General features: G+C 46.2%; 1 protein-coding gene across 5 annotated transcripts in view; it reads right to left on the bottom strand.

Moving 5' to 3' along the window:
• Window positions 1-499: 499 nt before the first annotated feature.
• The window catches only part of PDGFRA (platelet derived growth factor receptor alpha), a 44,721-nt gene continuing 28,904 nt past the window's right edge, over window positions 500-16,316 (bottom strand). For all 5 annotated transcript variants that reach the window (XM_045881136.3, XM_045881135.3, XM_045881138.3 and 2 more), the window contains 7 exons: window positions 14,232-14,347; window positions 13,755-13,877; window positions 12,293-12,404; window positions 10,688-10,787; window positions 10,468-10,573; window positions 8,917-9,158; window positions 500-3,607 (listed from right to left, as the gene is read on the bottom strand). In XM_045881136.3, coding sequence (XP_045737092.1) covers window positions 3,460-3,607; window positions 8,917-9,158; window positions 10,468-10,573; window positions 10,688-10,787; window positions 12,293-12,404; window positions 13,755-13,877; window positions 14,232-14,347 — 947 coding nt within the window. In that variant the 3' untranslated portion in view covers window positions 500-3,459. The remainder of the gene's footprint in view (window positions 3,608-8,916; window positions 9,159-10,467; window positions 10,574-10,687; window positions 10,788-12,292; window positions 12,405-13,754; window positions 13,878-14,231; window positions 14,348-16,316) is intronic.

Below are 16,316 nucleotides of genomic sequence, written 5' to 3'. Positions count from 1 at the left end.
TTTTTAAAAAAAGAAGTAAACCCCATTTAGGTAAAATATGAAGCAAAAACAGAGATGTATACATATGTATAGAAACAGATGCACAGATAGGGAACTGGAAAGATAGAAGATGCATTTCTGCCTCTGGGAACCAGCACAGGGACAGGGAAGATGATAGAATGAAAAAAGTCTGTAATCTTTTATATTACACACACGGACAATGTTTGAATGCTGTAGACAGTAAATGTACTCTTTCTGCAGGGGAGAATAATACCATGCAATATAGTGCTATTAAAACAAACAGTAGGATTGAAGATGAGCCAAGTGCCAGCCATCTTTAAGTCAGATCCTGGGTCTGAAAACTAACTAGCTCAAATAATATTCAAATCTTAAATTTCCTACTGGTCTCATCGAAACCATAATATGGAGTCCTACTGAAATGTTGCTAACAAAGCAAATTGAATGGGATGGCTTTAATTCATGTGATTCGGCTAAAAACAAAAATGCTGGAACCTTAGCATAACTTTAAATTACATATATATCATTTATTGAAATATAAAGATTTTCATTTACACGTTTTAAAACAAAAACACAAACGGGGCATTTTGTAATACATTTTTTTTTATCAGTAGACCCTACCTATTGAGTTACTTCTCACACATTCGCCACACCACTATTTTGGAAACACGTATTTTTCTCTTTATTTTTCTAAAATATAAATTTTGGACATTCAAAAGTGCAACAGTCAATGTGCCTGTGGGGGAATATCACAGTCAAAAAAAAATATAAACAAAGGCAGTGATACAGCTTGTCATAAATGTTTTGGCAGTATTCTCCAAGTCTATATAGAAATACATATATACATATTGATGTATAACATCATTTTATCTCACGTCCCTCTTCACAAAAATAGGACCATTTGTACAGATCGGCAGACCACATTTTAAGGACATCATCGATCATTTTAAAAAGTCACAAATTGTGTTTCTCAGGCCAGCTTTGATTGTCTTCATAAAAACAGAAAGCGGGAAGGATTGGCAAATTTTCATCTGGGGACTTTGCAAGAGGCCAAAAAGGAAACAAATCTGTGATACACTGAAAACACTGTAAAAAAAAAAAAAAAAAAAAAAAAAGGCAGTCACACACAAACTCAGGTGGGAGTACTCATTAGGTGGGAGTATTCGTTAGGACTAGAACCTGCTTGTCTGAGAATTTTCATCCAGCCTCGTGATGTCACACAGAACTCAAAGGAACATCAAAATGCAAAGCACCAACAAAAGAAAGCTGTACAAGAAACAGAATGCTTGAGCTGTCATTCTAGAAACACAAATGTATTTCAAGTCTAATGGGCTCTACAGAACCTAGTCAGATTTTCTTTTTTTAAAATGGCCAGTCTGGCTCAGTCTTCACACTTAGTATGAAAAAGGTGGAGAAGAAAGTTGGGGCTTGCATTGAGATTGCACCAGTGGGTAGTCAAGTACCTTGTTACTGCTGCTACATCTTCCAAAGCATCACCTGCCAGGAGCACCCACAGTGAGTGCGGTAATCACAGCCTGTGTTTCTTTCACATAGTGTCCACAATTAAGCGGTATCGCAAAGAATGCCAATGAACCTACACCAATCAGTTTGACAGTTTGGATGGATGTGACAATTTGTCCTGCCGTCTCACCCCAAAATTTCAGCAAAACTTAAAAAAAAATTTTTTCACCAATATTGACCTGGTTACACAGAGACCTGGGACACTGAATAGTGCCATTTTCATGCATGCCATGGGGGGCCAGTCCAGTTGCCCCATGCAGTGGGAAGCGCTGTCTTAACTTCTAGAAGACCTACCAAACGAAGATTTAGCTCTCTCAGCCTCAGCTAAGACTGGAAAGTTAAACAAAGGGCAGCACTTGCTAGATATAGGGCATTAAATGTCATTGACCCAAAGCCAAGGATTTAAAATAGCAGGCTTCCTGCATGAGTGACTTCTAGCCCAGTTCCAAATTTCAAATGATCTGTTTCCCATGGCAACTTCCTATACCCTAAGCTGGTGTTTCCCAAACCTGGCTAATCGAAACAGCCAGGGAGTTCATAAAAATACAGGATCCTGCCCCTGGCCAGACTCAATAATTCAGAAGCTCTGGGGTGGGGACCTAGAATTTGGTGATCCTGGTTGCAGTTACATTTGGGAACCAAGGATCCAGGCTAACACACATGCAACCCTAAACGATGCCTGTGTGTTCTCACAGTTTCAAACTATTTCTCTGTGGGGGAGGAGATGAAGGAAAGGGGGCCATGGTCAAGGCATCCTTCTGACTCTTCTAGGGTTTGTAAAATTTTAAAAATATAGATGTTGGGATACACCAGAGTAATCAGTGGGCATGAAAATGACCTCTGCAAATTAAGTCTTTTTATTGCTGATTGTATTTTCCACGGGGTAATAACATGAGAAGTCATGTTAGGCATAGGCTTATGCCTTTATATTGAGAACATTTAGGATTTAGGGGTTTTGTTTCTTTCAAATCCCATCACTTCAGAGGGCAATTAACTGTTTTTAGTACAACGGATTAGGGAACCTACTCAGTACACAGTTAAAAACACAGACTTCCTGAAAGACACTACATTTACTTTGTTCTCTATGTTCCACTAAATTTAATCCACTAAAGCTATTACCATATTTTCTAGAGAAACATCGGTTATTTGATATAAATGTCAAAAACTGTCAAACTTGTCTCCTACTTAGTAAGAATTTTTTTTTTAATTGTGCTTTCTCTGTAGGGAAAACGTGTTACACATTACACATTTAGCATTACTGATAACAGTAGTATTATAAACGTAGATTACAATACAAAAATGAGTTGGTGGGCTTCTAAAGGACCCAAATCTAGTAAACAAGATTGGTTAATTATTATTCTTTATCTCTTGAACACTAAAAAAAAAAAAAAAAGTAAAATGCTATAGTACCAGTACCTTTTAAGGTTCAAAAGTGGTTTTGCATGTACTTCACAGAGGAGTTCAACAGCAGCTGATACCAGGTTTCAAGCAGGAAGTACATGGATGGGATGAGTGGTCTCTTCAGAAGTCCAGAGAAGACAGTTAATACAAATCTAAACACATCCTCAGTTAGACCTATTTACATAATTACAATGCTGGGGTTTTCTCGCAATCGAAGTTGTGTCTGTTGGAATCTCACCAATGCCTTGGAAACATGGAGTTCACCTTCCAAGGCCTATCACTTCCTTGTCCAAACATCTCCAAACCTCACACGCTGCTGAGATGCCACTGAAGCATTGCCAAGAGGCAAGGCTGACAGGGTTCATTTCGAAATCTCCCATTCATCCATAGTGAGCAGGCTCCCTGAGGCCCTTGGCCGGGAACTTCTCTTTACACCTCATCCGAGTCCTCCTCCCAAACGTTTGCATTGCAATCAAGTGGTTTGCTTAAAGGGATCCAAGGTGGCCCCAGGAGTGGAAGGTGCCCCCCTGAATCTGCCAGTCACAGGAAGCTGTCCTCTACCAGGTCTGAGGAGTCTATGCCAATGTCGTCCATCATGTCGATGTCCTCAATGGTTTCATCCTCTCTCTTGATGAAAGTAGAGCTGCTGGAACCTGTCTCGATAGCGCTCTCTTCTGAGGTCTGCGAGCTGGACGAGGGAGAGGATTGGAAAGGTTAAGCCCACGTGCAGACCCACGAGACTGGATGGGTGGCTAGGGTGGCACCCCCAACCCCAGAAGCAAAGGAGCTCTTCCTGTGAGATCCTTTGGCATTCCACCTCAGGCCACCCGATCTGGCAAGATTCTGCCACCAAGCCAGGCAGCTACTCATCATGCGTCACACCACAGTGGGCCCCATGCAAAACCGAGATCCCAGGTCATCTCCATGCTTCGGCCTTCCTTCTCTTCCGTCAAATCTTCCAGCAGAGTTGCTAACAAGCTGTGACAATTTCTAGCCTCCCCCCGCCCCCCCAACTCAGTCCTGGTGGAAAAGAAAGTAAGCAGTGCCTGATCAGAAGACAATATGAGGGAAGGAAAAGCACAGAGGGATGAAATCAGCTGCAAACTACAGCCGGGCCAGTCACTTGCTGTCCCTGAGACTTCCCGAGTGTCCCAACAGTGTTCTCAGGATCTGAGCCCATGCCTCGGGAATGCCTTCTCCCCCTCTTCTTTACACCCTCCCCGATCTTCCCCAGCCCCAGTCTGGAAAGCCGGGTGAAGGCTTTTTACCCACCAGAAAAGTGGCTGAAAAGGAGCCATAAGTCTGAAATCATCTAGCACTTAGCAGCTGTGGGAGTCACACCAGTCACTTAACCCCCTGAGCTGGTTCCCTGGCCTATGGAATGGGATGACAACAGTGCCTGATGATATTCCTGCTTGTCAGGGTGATTAAATAAGGTAATAACCATAAAGCCCTGAGCACAGTACCTAGAACATACTAAGTCCCAATAAATATTAGCTATTATTATTGTTATTACTCAAACCCTACCTAAATAGGGCCTGAATAACAGAGGATATCAGGAAATAGTTGTTAATTTTCTTACATGTGATCATGCTGTTATGATTTTATAGGAGAGTATCCTTATTGTTTTTTCTTAAAAGATTTTAGTTATTTATTTGACAGAGAGAGTGCGAGTATGTGCGAGCGTGGGGGTGGGTGGGGCAGAGGCAGAGGAAGAAGCAGGCTTCCCGCCGAGCAGGGAGCCCGATGTGGGGCTCGATCCCAGGGTCCTGGGATCATGACCTGAGCCAAAGGCAGACGCTTAACCAACCGAGCCACCCAGGCGCCTTGAGAGTATCCTTATTCTTAGGAGATATTTGCTGGCGTTTCAAATGTTTTAGCAAGAAAAGAAAAAGGATGCGTGTATATGAGTGTGGTACATATATATTTCATATTATATGTTATTAATTACATAGTACATATTATTATATATTACATATATACATAAAATAGGGGTAACTGTAACATCATATAATTAGAGAAACCAAATGTGGCAAAATGTTAACAACTACTAAAGCTAAGTAGTAGATGTAGTCTCTCAATTTTTCTGGACATTTAAAATGTCTCGTGAAGATTTTTAGAAAAATAATTTTCCCTAGTCTCTAGCCTGTCATGATTCCCTATCTTCCTGTCTCTGAACTCCTACTGCCTTATCATTCTCCTGCCTTGGATTGCAACATGTCTGGACCTGTCATTTCGCTCCCAGCAGGTCAGGTGCTGACAGGCAGGCCAGTCTGCTCTCCCCGCGAGGCCGCAGCGGCATGCTGGAGACGTGCTGTGTAGGCTGCACTATGGGCTGGCCAGCCAGAGGACCGAGGCTCACACATGCCCAGCAGGGGCTCTCAACCCAGCTCTTTTCTCCCCTGAGGACCGGGCTTGACTCCTCTGCCTTGCTCCCCTCCTCTCCAGGTCAGTTCCGTTTCCAAGCAGAGAACTGAGCCTGGCAGGTAGGGGCCTTTGGGAAACAGTCTGCTGCCATCCGCCCCAAGGCCCTTGTGGCCCGGAGAGCTCTTAGAACCTGCAGGGTCACCAAACTGAGGTTTCCCTTCACAACCCCACAGATTGGGCCCTTCCCTAGGACTGAGCTTTTGTCTCCATTCTGAATCTGTACTCCACCCTACCCCCAAGTTACACCCTGGTCCGGGAGCCTCACTGTGAACCCCAGTCCACTGGGTTGGTTTTCATAATCACATCGTCCTGACAACCCTTCTCCCTGGCAGACCAGACAGATCTGCTTCCTGGGGCCCTAGCCAGTAGCTGGAGGCCTAAGTCAACCCTCAGATATGGACCCCAACCCAATTAGGACCTGCATTTATGAGACTTCTTTGGACACTGTGATTTGGACTAATGGCCCCTCCCTGGGGACCAGTTCTACAGTGGAGTCCTACAGAGGAGTCACCCCCTTGCACTGACCCTCCTGGACTTGGCAGGCTCCTCTCTGCCAATCCATCTCACAGAGAGAAGGCAGGGGTGCGGCCATGCAGGAAGCTAACTTCAGGGAGACTCAGTCCCAGATCATCCTTGATGCTTGCCAGGCTTCGTGGTGGTCCCAGAGCTCATGACTGGGCTTACTACTTCTGATTCCCTTCTTGTGGCCCAGTGCCTGGCTCCTAATAGTACTGACCCAGCACCCCCCAAACCCTCTACAGCAAGCAAGACCCGGTTTTTCTCATGCCCACTCCCCTCCCAAGCCCAAGGAGAGGACTTCACAGGACCACTATGCCTTCCTAGACCCAGAGCATCCCAACTCCGGCATCCCCACCCCCATGATGGACAGAATCGTATAACGCACCCCCCACACCAAATTCACATGTTGAAGCCCTAATCCCCATTGTGATTATATTTGGAGATAGGGCCTTTTAGGAGGTAATTAAGGTTAAATGAAGTCATTAAAATGGGGCCCTCACCCAATAGGACTGGGGTCCTTGTAGAGGAAGAGACACCCGCAATACACACACAGAAAAAGACCACGTGAGGACACATTAAGAAGACGGCCACCTGCAAGCCAAGGAGAGAGCCTCAGGAAAAACCAAACCTGCCAACACCTTGATCTTGGACTTCCAGCCTCCAGAACTGCGAGAAAACAGATTTCTATTGTCTAAGACCCCAAATCTATGATAGTGTGTAACAGCAGCCTAAGCTGACCAAGACACTCCCCATGCTCAGCCCACCTGTCAGAGCCACCTGGGGGTAGTCATTTGGTGCATACTTCGTACAATTCGAAAATCAAACGTTATCACCCTTGCAGAAGTTCTAATTATCTAAGACGACAACTATCTATCAGCTAGAATTATTCTCTCCATGTAATAGATGTCAAATTCTGCGGTGCAGCCTCGTGTACCCCCAGAAAAGTTCTGGGCACTTTGCTTATGTTATTTATCAATACAACTTTCTAACTTAACTTAGAAGCAAAACCTTTTGGGTGCCTGGGTGGCTCAGTCGTTAAGTGTCTGCCTTCGGCTCAGGTCATGATCCCAGGGTCCTGGGATCGAGTCCCACATCGGGCTCCCTGCTTGGCAGGAAGCCTGCTTCTCCCTCTCCCACTCCCCCTGCTTGTGTTCCTGCTCTCGCTATCTCTCTCTCTGTCAAATAAATAAATAAAAATCTTTAAAAAAAAAAAAAAAGCAAAACCTTTTTATAACTGAAATATTATTCAGAGTCCCCGACATACAAAATAACCAAAAAGGATGGCAGATCTGAGGTCAAGTGCTACCACAGATACCCAAAGCTCAGAGAAACACTTTGCTAAAAGAATATAAACACAGTTTTGAAATTGTCATGAGCAAAGGTAAGTCAGGGCACTCTGCCCAACCTCCCCTAGTCTCATAACACATTCCAAAAACAAAAACCACAACTGTACTTTTTAAGTTACCTGGTTCATACCAACAGCAAGGGATGTTAAAATCACAAGGCTCCAAACTAATAACGCCATGTGCTTCTGCCTAAATAACTGTATGTAGCTAACCAAATGACTGAGGAAGAAGGGACAAGAGTATCCTGAATGAAGAGGAAAAAAAAAGAGAGAAATTCATATGCAACTTGGACCTGGAACCAAGGACCACTATCATCACTTTCTCCTGCCTCTATTCAAGGGCTATGCAAAGACAGTGGGGTACTGGGACGTGGTCCCCTCTTCGGGACTGTGAAAACTAATGACTGTAGTCCTGGCTGGGTGTTAGCATCGCGTTGGTAATAAATTAATGGATCCAGGTGATGATCACTAATGGCTGTTAATGTCACAGAAGGGGAGACAACTGGACAGTATGTAGCTCCCAATGGACGTACACAGCACCAGCTTTGAAGCATGCTTGCCAAAAATCTAACCTGAGCCAGATTAAGGCTCCAGACTACCAGTTTACAGCAAAAACAGGAGGGAAAGCACATGGTAAGACACACTACAGGATGCAATCAGCAACATTCTGAATGTGGGAACATTACAGGCAAATACTCCGGCTTCTTCACAGTTACTATGCAAGGGGGTAAGAAGGGGCAGGACAAACGTATAGAGACATAGCAACTAAATGCCACGTGTGACTCTTACTTCGTTCTCAATTAGAACAAAACAAATGCAAAACCGTATTTATGAGAGAGTCAGGGAAATCTGAACACTGAATATCTGATGCTCTTAACGATTTCTTGTCAATTGGTGGGGGAGGGCAAGACAATGGTACTGTAGTTTTTATTTTATTATTAACTTAATAACCCCAGCTATTGTTTTTAAATACAGCCTTTATCTTTTAGAGGCACCATAATGGAATATTTATGGATAAATGATATGATGTCTAGGATTTGTTTCAAAACAGTCCAAAGAGAGTAGTAGCCTAGTAGATATGGCTCTTCATGCAGTCTGGCCACAAGTTCATAAATGCTCAAGTCTGGTGACAGAGGAACCAACAGTTCACTATTCGACTTGAATCGGGCAGGTTAGAAATCTTCCATTATACAAAGTTAAAAAGAAGGAACAAAATCAGCCAGGAGGCGCCTGGGCTCCGTTCCCAGAGGTTCTAACTTGTTGGTCTGGGGAAGTGTGTAGATCAGTTTTCAAGTCTCCCCAGGTGATCCAAACTTGCAGCTGGGGTTAAGATCCCCCGATAGTATCAAATAGCCCAGGCTAGCCTCTCTCTCAACTCTCCCCCTAGTCCCAGGACCCATGCAGAAAACAGCAAGAGAGGCTTATAGTATCTCAAGAACCAGGGCTGCAGTGACTGATCAAACCACCTGGGGACTCTGGTCAAAGGCTCTCCACCTGGGAAGCATGTCCCTGCCTGCTCTACACCTCCCCCAACCCCACAGGGCCCGCATTAGGATGGTCTGGGAAGCGTCTACGAAACGGAGCAGACCCCCCGGGACTCGGGGACTCTGCAGCCAGCCGCCGTGGAACGGACGCAGCACCGGGCGAGCCTCACCATCAGGAGCGCCGGGGGGCGGAGAAGGGGGGCCCTGCCGGAAGCCCTATACCTGTGTCTGTTCCTCTTGCCCAGGTCCTCCTCCTCAGGGACAGGGTCGATGTCGGGCAGGGGGATGATGTAGCCGCTGTCCGCGCTCAGCCTCTGCTCGTCCAGGCTGCCCTCCCAGTCCTTCAGCTTGTCTTCCTCGTTTTTGTAGGTGACGCCAATGTAGGCGTTGTCCGAGTCCACGCGCATGCGCGCCACGGCCGGGTGGTCGCTCTTCAGGAAGTCCAGGTGAATCTTCTCATAACTCTGCAGACATTCATTTCACACGGTTAGGCGAGTGTCACGGCCCGCACTGCAAAAAGGACTCTCAGAACTTACTCTCGCTTAACCGCCTGTGTCTCCAAACTCCCTCCCAGATACGGGATTTAGACAACTGAAGGAGAGTCAGAGGTCAACCGTCCCCAGAGGCGTGGGACATGAAGACAGCGCCACCAGTGACAGAGATCTCCCGCCATCCTGCCAGTGAGATCTCTCATTCACCTTAAGATCACAATGAGCCCGTTCTCTGAGTCACTAGCTAGGACTGTGCCCGCCCCCGCCCCCCAACACACACACCCACTCCCTTCTCTGGGACTAGCATGGACCCTTCTGGTCCCCGTTACATAATCTCTCCAGGGCTTGGATGGGTCCCAATAAGAGGTGACAAGGACTTCCACTGGGAGCACCATGCCTGAAACCTTCCCGATCCCTAAATGTTGGAGAAATCTAACTCAAAACTTACAGACCTTTGATCTAGAAAAACCCCATTTTCCAACAATACTTCCAGTCTCTTCCCACCAAAACGTCTGACTTAACGCAGCCAGAACTCCTCTGACTGGCCTACCATAATTTCCTTCTGCCTCCTCATTGCTTCACTTCGAGGCGTTGTAATGGGCAGTGAAATAATCAACAGACAAAAGTATTTAACTCCCAGTTCAGCACGCAACCTCCTAATGCTGCTCCTCTTTGAGAAAAAGTAACAACTATGAAGACTCTACATGGACAACTACTATGAATCTCAGAAATGGAGTTTATTATACAACTGTGTCGGGTTCCTTCACAGCATCTCAGCAGAAAGTTGCTTCATTCATTAATGTATCCTGCTTGGTTCCATGAAATTACATTTGTTCCTTTGAACAATGCTTCCTATCCCACAAAAAAACCAGCTGGAGCCACAGATAACAGCTGAGGTTGTTCCTTCCAGTCAGCTGGTAAAAGCCAATTTCACATGGATTTAAGTGCATGCAAATGAGGCTGTGGATGCCCCGAGACTTCTAACTGCACAGTAGCTTCAGATACTCAAATATCTGGAGAATAAAGTGCTTACAGGTGTTGCACACTTAAGATGAAAGGGGAGCCCTGTGGAAAGGGGAGGGTTTTCAGACATCACTGCTACCAGGGGTCTGGGGAGCACTCCAGGAAACCCAGGCCACTGGATCAAGCAATCTTTTTCCTCCTCTGAAAATGTTCCTTTAAAACAGTGTTGAACGGTGCTGCTCGCTCACAGAGCTACCAGCTATTGACGTCTTCCCTTTGCCCATTCCTTTCCACCCATCTTTAAGGGGCCCAGACAAACCTTCTTATACTGTCCAGGCAGCAGGTGCTCCACAATCTCACTCAGGTGGTAGAAGGAGGGTCTCTTCTCCGGCTCGCTGTGCCAGCACTTCACCATGATCTCGTAGCTGCGGGAGCACAGAACTCAGAGTGGGCACGGGGAGGGGTGTCAGGGCACCCCCCACAACCCACAGACCCACTGGGCATGAACACAAGGCCCACAAGATGGGGAGGGGGCTCACACTTCACTGGTGGCATGGTCAGGCTTGGCCATCCGGTACCCACTCTTGATCTTATTGTAGAAAGTAGAATCCACCATCATGCCGGGGTAGGGTGTGCCGCCTGAAAACCAAGGGAAACAACCAGGATTAGCCAGCCGGTGGGACATGGCTGAAACTATCAGGGTGACACAGAACCTACAGAAAATACCTGGGGATCCCCACTTGAAGTTCTGGTTCTTTCAAGGAAATTAAGTGTTATTATCTCCTTGACTTCACGGTTTGCTTCCCCAAATCTTGCATGTAACCAGGAATTCCCCTCAAATTTTAAATGTAACCAGGACTTGGGGCGCCTGGGTGGTTGAGCATCTGCCTTCGGCTTGGGTCATGATTCCAGGGTCCTGGGATCGAGCCCCACATCGGGCTCCCTGCTCCATGGGAAGCCTGCTTCTCCCTCTCCCACTCCCCAGCTTGTGTTCCCTCTCCCGCTGTGTCTCTCTTTGTCAAATAAATAAATAAATAAATCTTTAAAATAAATAAATAAATAAATAAATGTAACCAGGACTTAATGTTGGTCAAGTCCAGACACCTGAGGCAAAATTCTACATCTTTAGAAAAAGCACAAACGAGTTTTTCAATGTTTCTGACTACTGGATCTACATACATAAAGCAAAATAGAAAAGCAAGAGAAATTCTGAACCACTGAAGGCAAAAAAATCATTTTCACCACAGATGTTCAAATAACGAGAGCAAAAGTCAAAGCTGCGGCTTGAAATACCTAGATAATTCTCTGCTTTTAATAGACCATGAGACTCAGTCAAGCCACACACTGGGATGATCCACAGTGACATCCAAGCAGGGAGAACTGGGATCAAAAAAGGAGACGAGGCAGGGAAGAAACCCTTTCCTACAGAATTCAGGACACATTTCAGTGTGTATGGCCAAGGCCAGATCAAGCTTAGCTTCCTCTCTAAAGCCGTCCACAACGACCACAGGGCTCCCTTCCCCCTTCTCTTCCATGACGATTTTAAATCAGCCACACACCGTTTATCGCTACATGGAGGTCTTACCTCTCCAGACGAACTAAGGTCAGGTCGTAAATCACTCCTCCCTCGGGGCCCTCACCTGGCAGCACGGGGTACCTGGGGACTGACTCCCTGAATGACCAGGAGGTTCCTCTCCTCCTCCAGGGCCATGAGCGTGAAGGCGAGTTACGCCCGTTCACCCGCCATACTACTTTTCACCTGAGCGTCGATCACCATGAAGCGATGGAGAGGTGACTCTCCACCCGTGAATCTACTTAACTCAAAGTCCCTGGCGAGAAAGCAGCTGGGGAGTGGGTGTCCTCAGGAACACTTGCAGTGGGAGAAAGTCACCCAAGCACAGCCCAAAGGAGTGGGGGGCACAGGCCAGAGGTGAGGGTGCAGCCCCGCAAGCCTCCTGGCTCAGTGCGCATGGGCATAACACCAGACACCGCAAGTGCACAATTCGTGATTTAAATCAGCTGCCCCACTCTTGACTCACAGCAGGTATCTTAGCATCGTCTACACTCTGGAGCTTGGAAAACAGTGCTTCCCTTCCAGTGTTGTTGCAAAACAACCCAAATGAGCAGAGATGTCAGGTCCGTACCAAGGGAAAAGATCTCCCAGAGCAGAATGCCGTAGGACCAGACGTCACTCAGCGTGGTGTAGAGGTTGTCGAAGATGCTCTCAGGGGCCATCCACTTCACGGGGAGAAAGGTCTGCACGGAGAGACGGAGGAAATTAAACCCAGCATACCCACTGATGACCTACAGCAGCAGAAATAACAGGGGTTCTCTGTGGACTAATAATAACTTGCACTAATAACCTTGCCCACAAAATCTTTGTGTTTTTTTGTCCAGCGCTACACTCCCCACACTCAGAAGAGTGCCTGGCACCTAGTGGGTGCTCAATAAATATCTGATGAAGGACGGATGGTCGATGTTGCCTCGTGTGTCCTCCCATGGAATAACATCCAAAAATATTTAAGCCTGAATGTTTACCCAAAGAGTGAGAGTCCTGAATGGGCCTGTCTCCTATTTGCAGGTGTTCCTAGGAACAAAATTAAAAACAGATCCAGTGATCTGAGAATCAATTACATTTTTGAACTTTAAGAAATTGTCACTTCATAATCTGGAAGCCCCTTCTGTGAGGCTGGTGCCGGCTGCGGGGCAAACACTAAGCTGAGGCCGCCACATAAAGGGACTACGTTAGCATCCTTTGGCCCTCTGTGATGGCGGGCGAGATCACTGATTCATCGGCTTCTTGAGCAGGCAAGAGAGCGACTCCACCAACGTCCACTGATCTGTTCCGGGTGCCTAAAGCTCCAGGTCATGGCCACGCGGTACACGAACCACATGGACCCCAGACACAGAGCAGTGGCCTTCTGTGGGTGGACGCAGCGGCCCCGAGCGGTCTCACTACCAGTGCAGTGGCGTGATTTGGAATTGTACCAATAGGTGGCAAATGTATACCGAGCTACCTCTGCTCAGAGGTGGAAGGGGTGGGGAGGATGGTCCGAGGGTTCATTTAGAATGACAGTCTTTCAGGAGATTGGGCCTCTGAGATCTATGCACTCAAATGGTCTTAATGTTTTAGGGGTCATAGATTCCATCTGCAAATTTGGTAGAAGTCAGAGATGCTCTCTCTGGAAATGAATGCATGTACAGAAGCACAGACGAGTAACAGCGAACACTTGCTCACTGCTCGTATGTACCAGGCACAGGTCTAGGCATTTAACGTTAAAGTCACTGAATCACCCACAACAACCCAGGAGATAGGTACTGTTATCAGGTCACTGCTACTGATAGGGAAAACCAAAACCAAGCTACAGAATGGTCAGGTAACTCGCCCCAAATCTCCACGCTAGTACGTGCTGGAGCCAGTACTCACGCCCAGGCAGCTTGGCTACAGAGCTCGTGCTTTTCCTACTGATTCCCTGGAGCCCATTCCTGAATTTAAAATGGACTCCACGTTAAAAATATGGACCCTGAGTGGCCAGAAGCAACACCTAGCTTTAGAGATTGAGTGAGGAAAGGTGAGCATGTCAAGTGAGTGGAGAGACCACATACACTGCCTTTGGACACGTAGTTTGAATCATGCATGATGTCTCTGGCCAGGCCGAAGTCACAGATCTTCACGATTTTCCCCTGCGCCAGGAGGACGTTTCGAGCAGCCAGGTCCCGGTGGACACACTGCATGGAAAGGGAAGAAACAACAGCTGGTCCATCTGCCACTAGACAACATCACCCCTGCAAAACTGGCCACCTCCCGGTGGTGCTGGGAGCTGCCTGGCACGGCTTGGGGAGGCTGTCCCGGCACAGAGAACTCGCCTCCTCCAGGCTCTCCTCCCAACGACCCCCAAGAAGGAGAAAGCTCTAGAGCAGAGTAGATACCCGATGATATCAGACTCCCCACTACGCTTCAGGGGAAAAGGAAAAGAGAAGCAGCCATTGCTACCGGCCTCTTCAAGCGAGACCTTCCACGCTCACCTCACTCAGACCTGTGGCCTGGATCCACAGAGAACTCTATTCCATGAACGCACTTACATTTTTTGAAGCCAAAAATTCCATTCCTCGAGCAACTTGATAGGTAAAGCTCAACAAGTCCAACAAGGTAAGGCCTTCTGAGTTATCGTCCGAAAGGAGGTTTTTGACTTCTGAGTCTGCAGAAAAGGAATGAAGTGTGTTGGCCCTAGAGGACAGCGTGAAGCATCCCCCACCGGGGACGCTCCCCTGGGGTGGCCACTTGTCAGACTGCGCAGCCTTGTCCAAAGAACGGATCTAAAATTATGTTCCTATAGCATTTCCAGACCTCACGGGTGGGTATGTAAGCCATGCAGAGGTTCTACCATTAAAAAGAAATCTATCTGCAGAAATAGCTCTCTGGTTTATAAACATATATATATATGTTTATATATATATATATATATATTTATATATATATATCCATAAGGACCAGTCTAGTGGGTTCTCACACATATCTTGTTGTTTGCCTCCCAAATTTCTTTTTTCAGCCTTAGTTAGCAAGTTACCTAGGCCACCTCTAAAACACACACGTACACACGCACACACACACACAAAATCTTCCATGATGAATATACATAAGGGCCCTTTGAAAAACTAGCTTCTAGGAATTCCGCCCCCCCCCTTTTTTTTTTCTCTTTTTAAAGCCACCTTCATAGTGTTTGGCTCATTTCCTGAATAAAATCCAGCCCCAGTCAGACTAGAGGTAACAATCTTAAAGGTCAGTGCCAAGGACTTTGCCTTTAGTTCCTTTTGTAACTTGTCCACTTTCCCCAGTTCCTTTTGTAACTTGTCCATAAAACTAGCTTCTAGGAATTCCCCCCCCCCCTTTTTTTTTCTCTTTTTAAAGCCACCTTCATAGTGTTTGGCTCATTTCCTGAATAAAATCCAGCCCCAGTCAGACTAGAGGTAACAATCTTAAAGGTCAGTGCCAAGGACTTTGCCTTTAGTTCCTTTTGTAACTTGTCCATTTTCCCCACTTTCTGAAAATCTGGAAGGTCCCAGGGTTTTCGAGGAAGGAGGTAATCTAGGCCAGCAGTTCTCATTTCTTTTTAAAAATTTTCAGGCAAGTGAAGAGTAGTTGCAGCCATTCATATTTTTCCTGCCAGCTAGGAGAAGGCCAGAAAGCAGTGGTCCGCCTGCCAACAGGACCCAAGCTGAGCATGAATCAGGTTCCCCTGACATCTGGAGCCAGGTCCAGCCTGGGAAGCAATGTAAACTATTTTTAACAATACGGGAGGGGAGAGGAAGCACTGGTTCCGACAGCTCTCATTGGCTAATCTTTTTAAAGGGCTTGGAAGTGTACCCATTTGGCAACGAGAAGTGAATGGAACTTGGAACTGCAGCAATGGAAAATATTCTTGTGTACCGAGCTTTGCAAAACAAGCACATTCTTTTTTAACAGATTGTACCTTTCACTTAAGAACCCCACAAGCATTCAGAGCATATCAGTGATTTTCAAAATAATTTCCATGGCAGCTCAACACTTTTGTGCATTGACTAATGGGAGGGCTCAGGCCCAATAACACAAAATCACAAGACGTGTCAACATCGGACCCAAGAGTAGTGTCCTCCCCGCTCCAAGCCTGGGATTAGACGAGAACCTGGAAGGGCCACCCCCACCCTGGCAGAAGTGGCGTGGTCCATCTGCTCTGGGCATCGGCTAGGCTCCCTGGAGTTTATAAATCAATGCAATCCTGCCACATGTTCATCTGTTTTGAAAGATCAGACAGATCTTCCTTCAAACAACATTCAGTAGAAACACCTAACACTCTTATCAGAAAAACACGACCTCCAATTGTCTACTTTCCAGTTTCTATCACAAAGTGGATATTAACAAAGCCAAAAGCAAGGGCTACTGAACTCCTAGATCCCAGAGACTTATAGAATTAAAATTTTGAAAATAAATACTAGGAACCAATAGGAGATAGCCAACTTCTAATTTTGCCAATAAGGGCACTGAGGGAAAAAAATAAAGACCAGCGATCACCATACTTTCATTAAAAAAAAAAGACACATTAACACCAAAAAAGGAAGATAAGTATATCAGGATAAACCATTCTTTAAAAGGATTACATTTAAAGTGTGAAAATGCATTGCATTAAGTCT

This window comes from Mirounga angustirostris, unplaced genomic scaffold, assembly GCF_029215605.1.
Source record: "Mirounga angustirostris isolate CCGP_5_RB_7025 unplaced genomic scaffold, mMirAng1.0.hap1 SCAF_2, whole genome shotgun sequence".
Taxonomy (NCBI): Eukaryota; Metazoa; Chordata; class Mammalia; order Carnivora; family Phocidae; genus Mirounga; species Mirounga angustirostris.
This window is presented reverse-complemented; position numbering and strand designations above follow the sequence as displayed.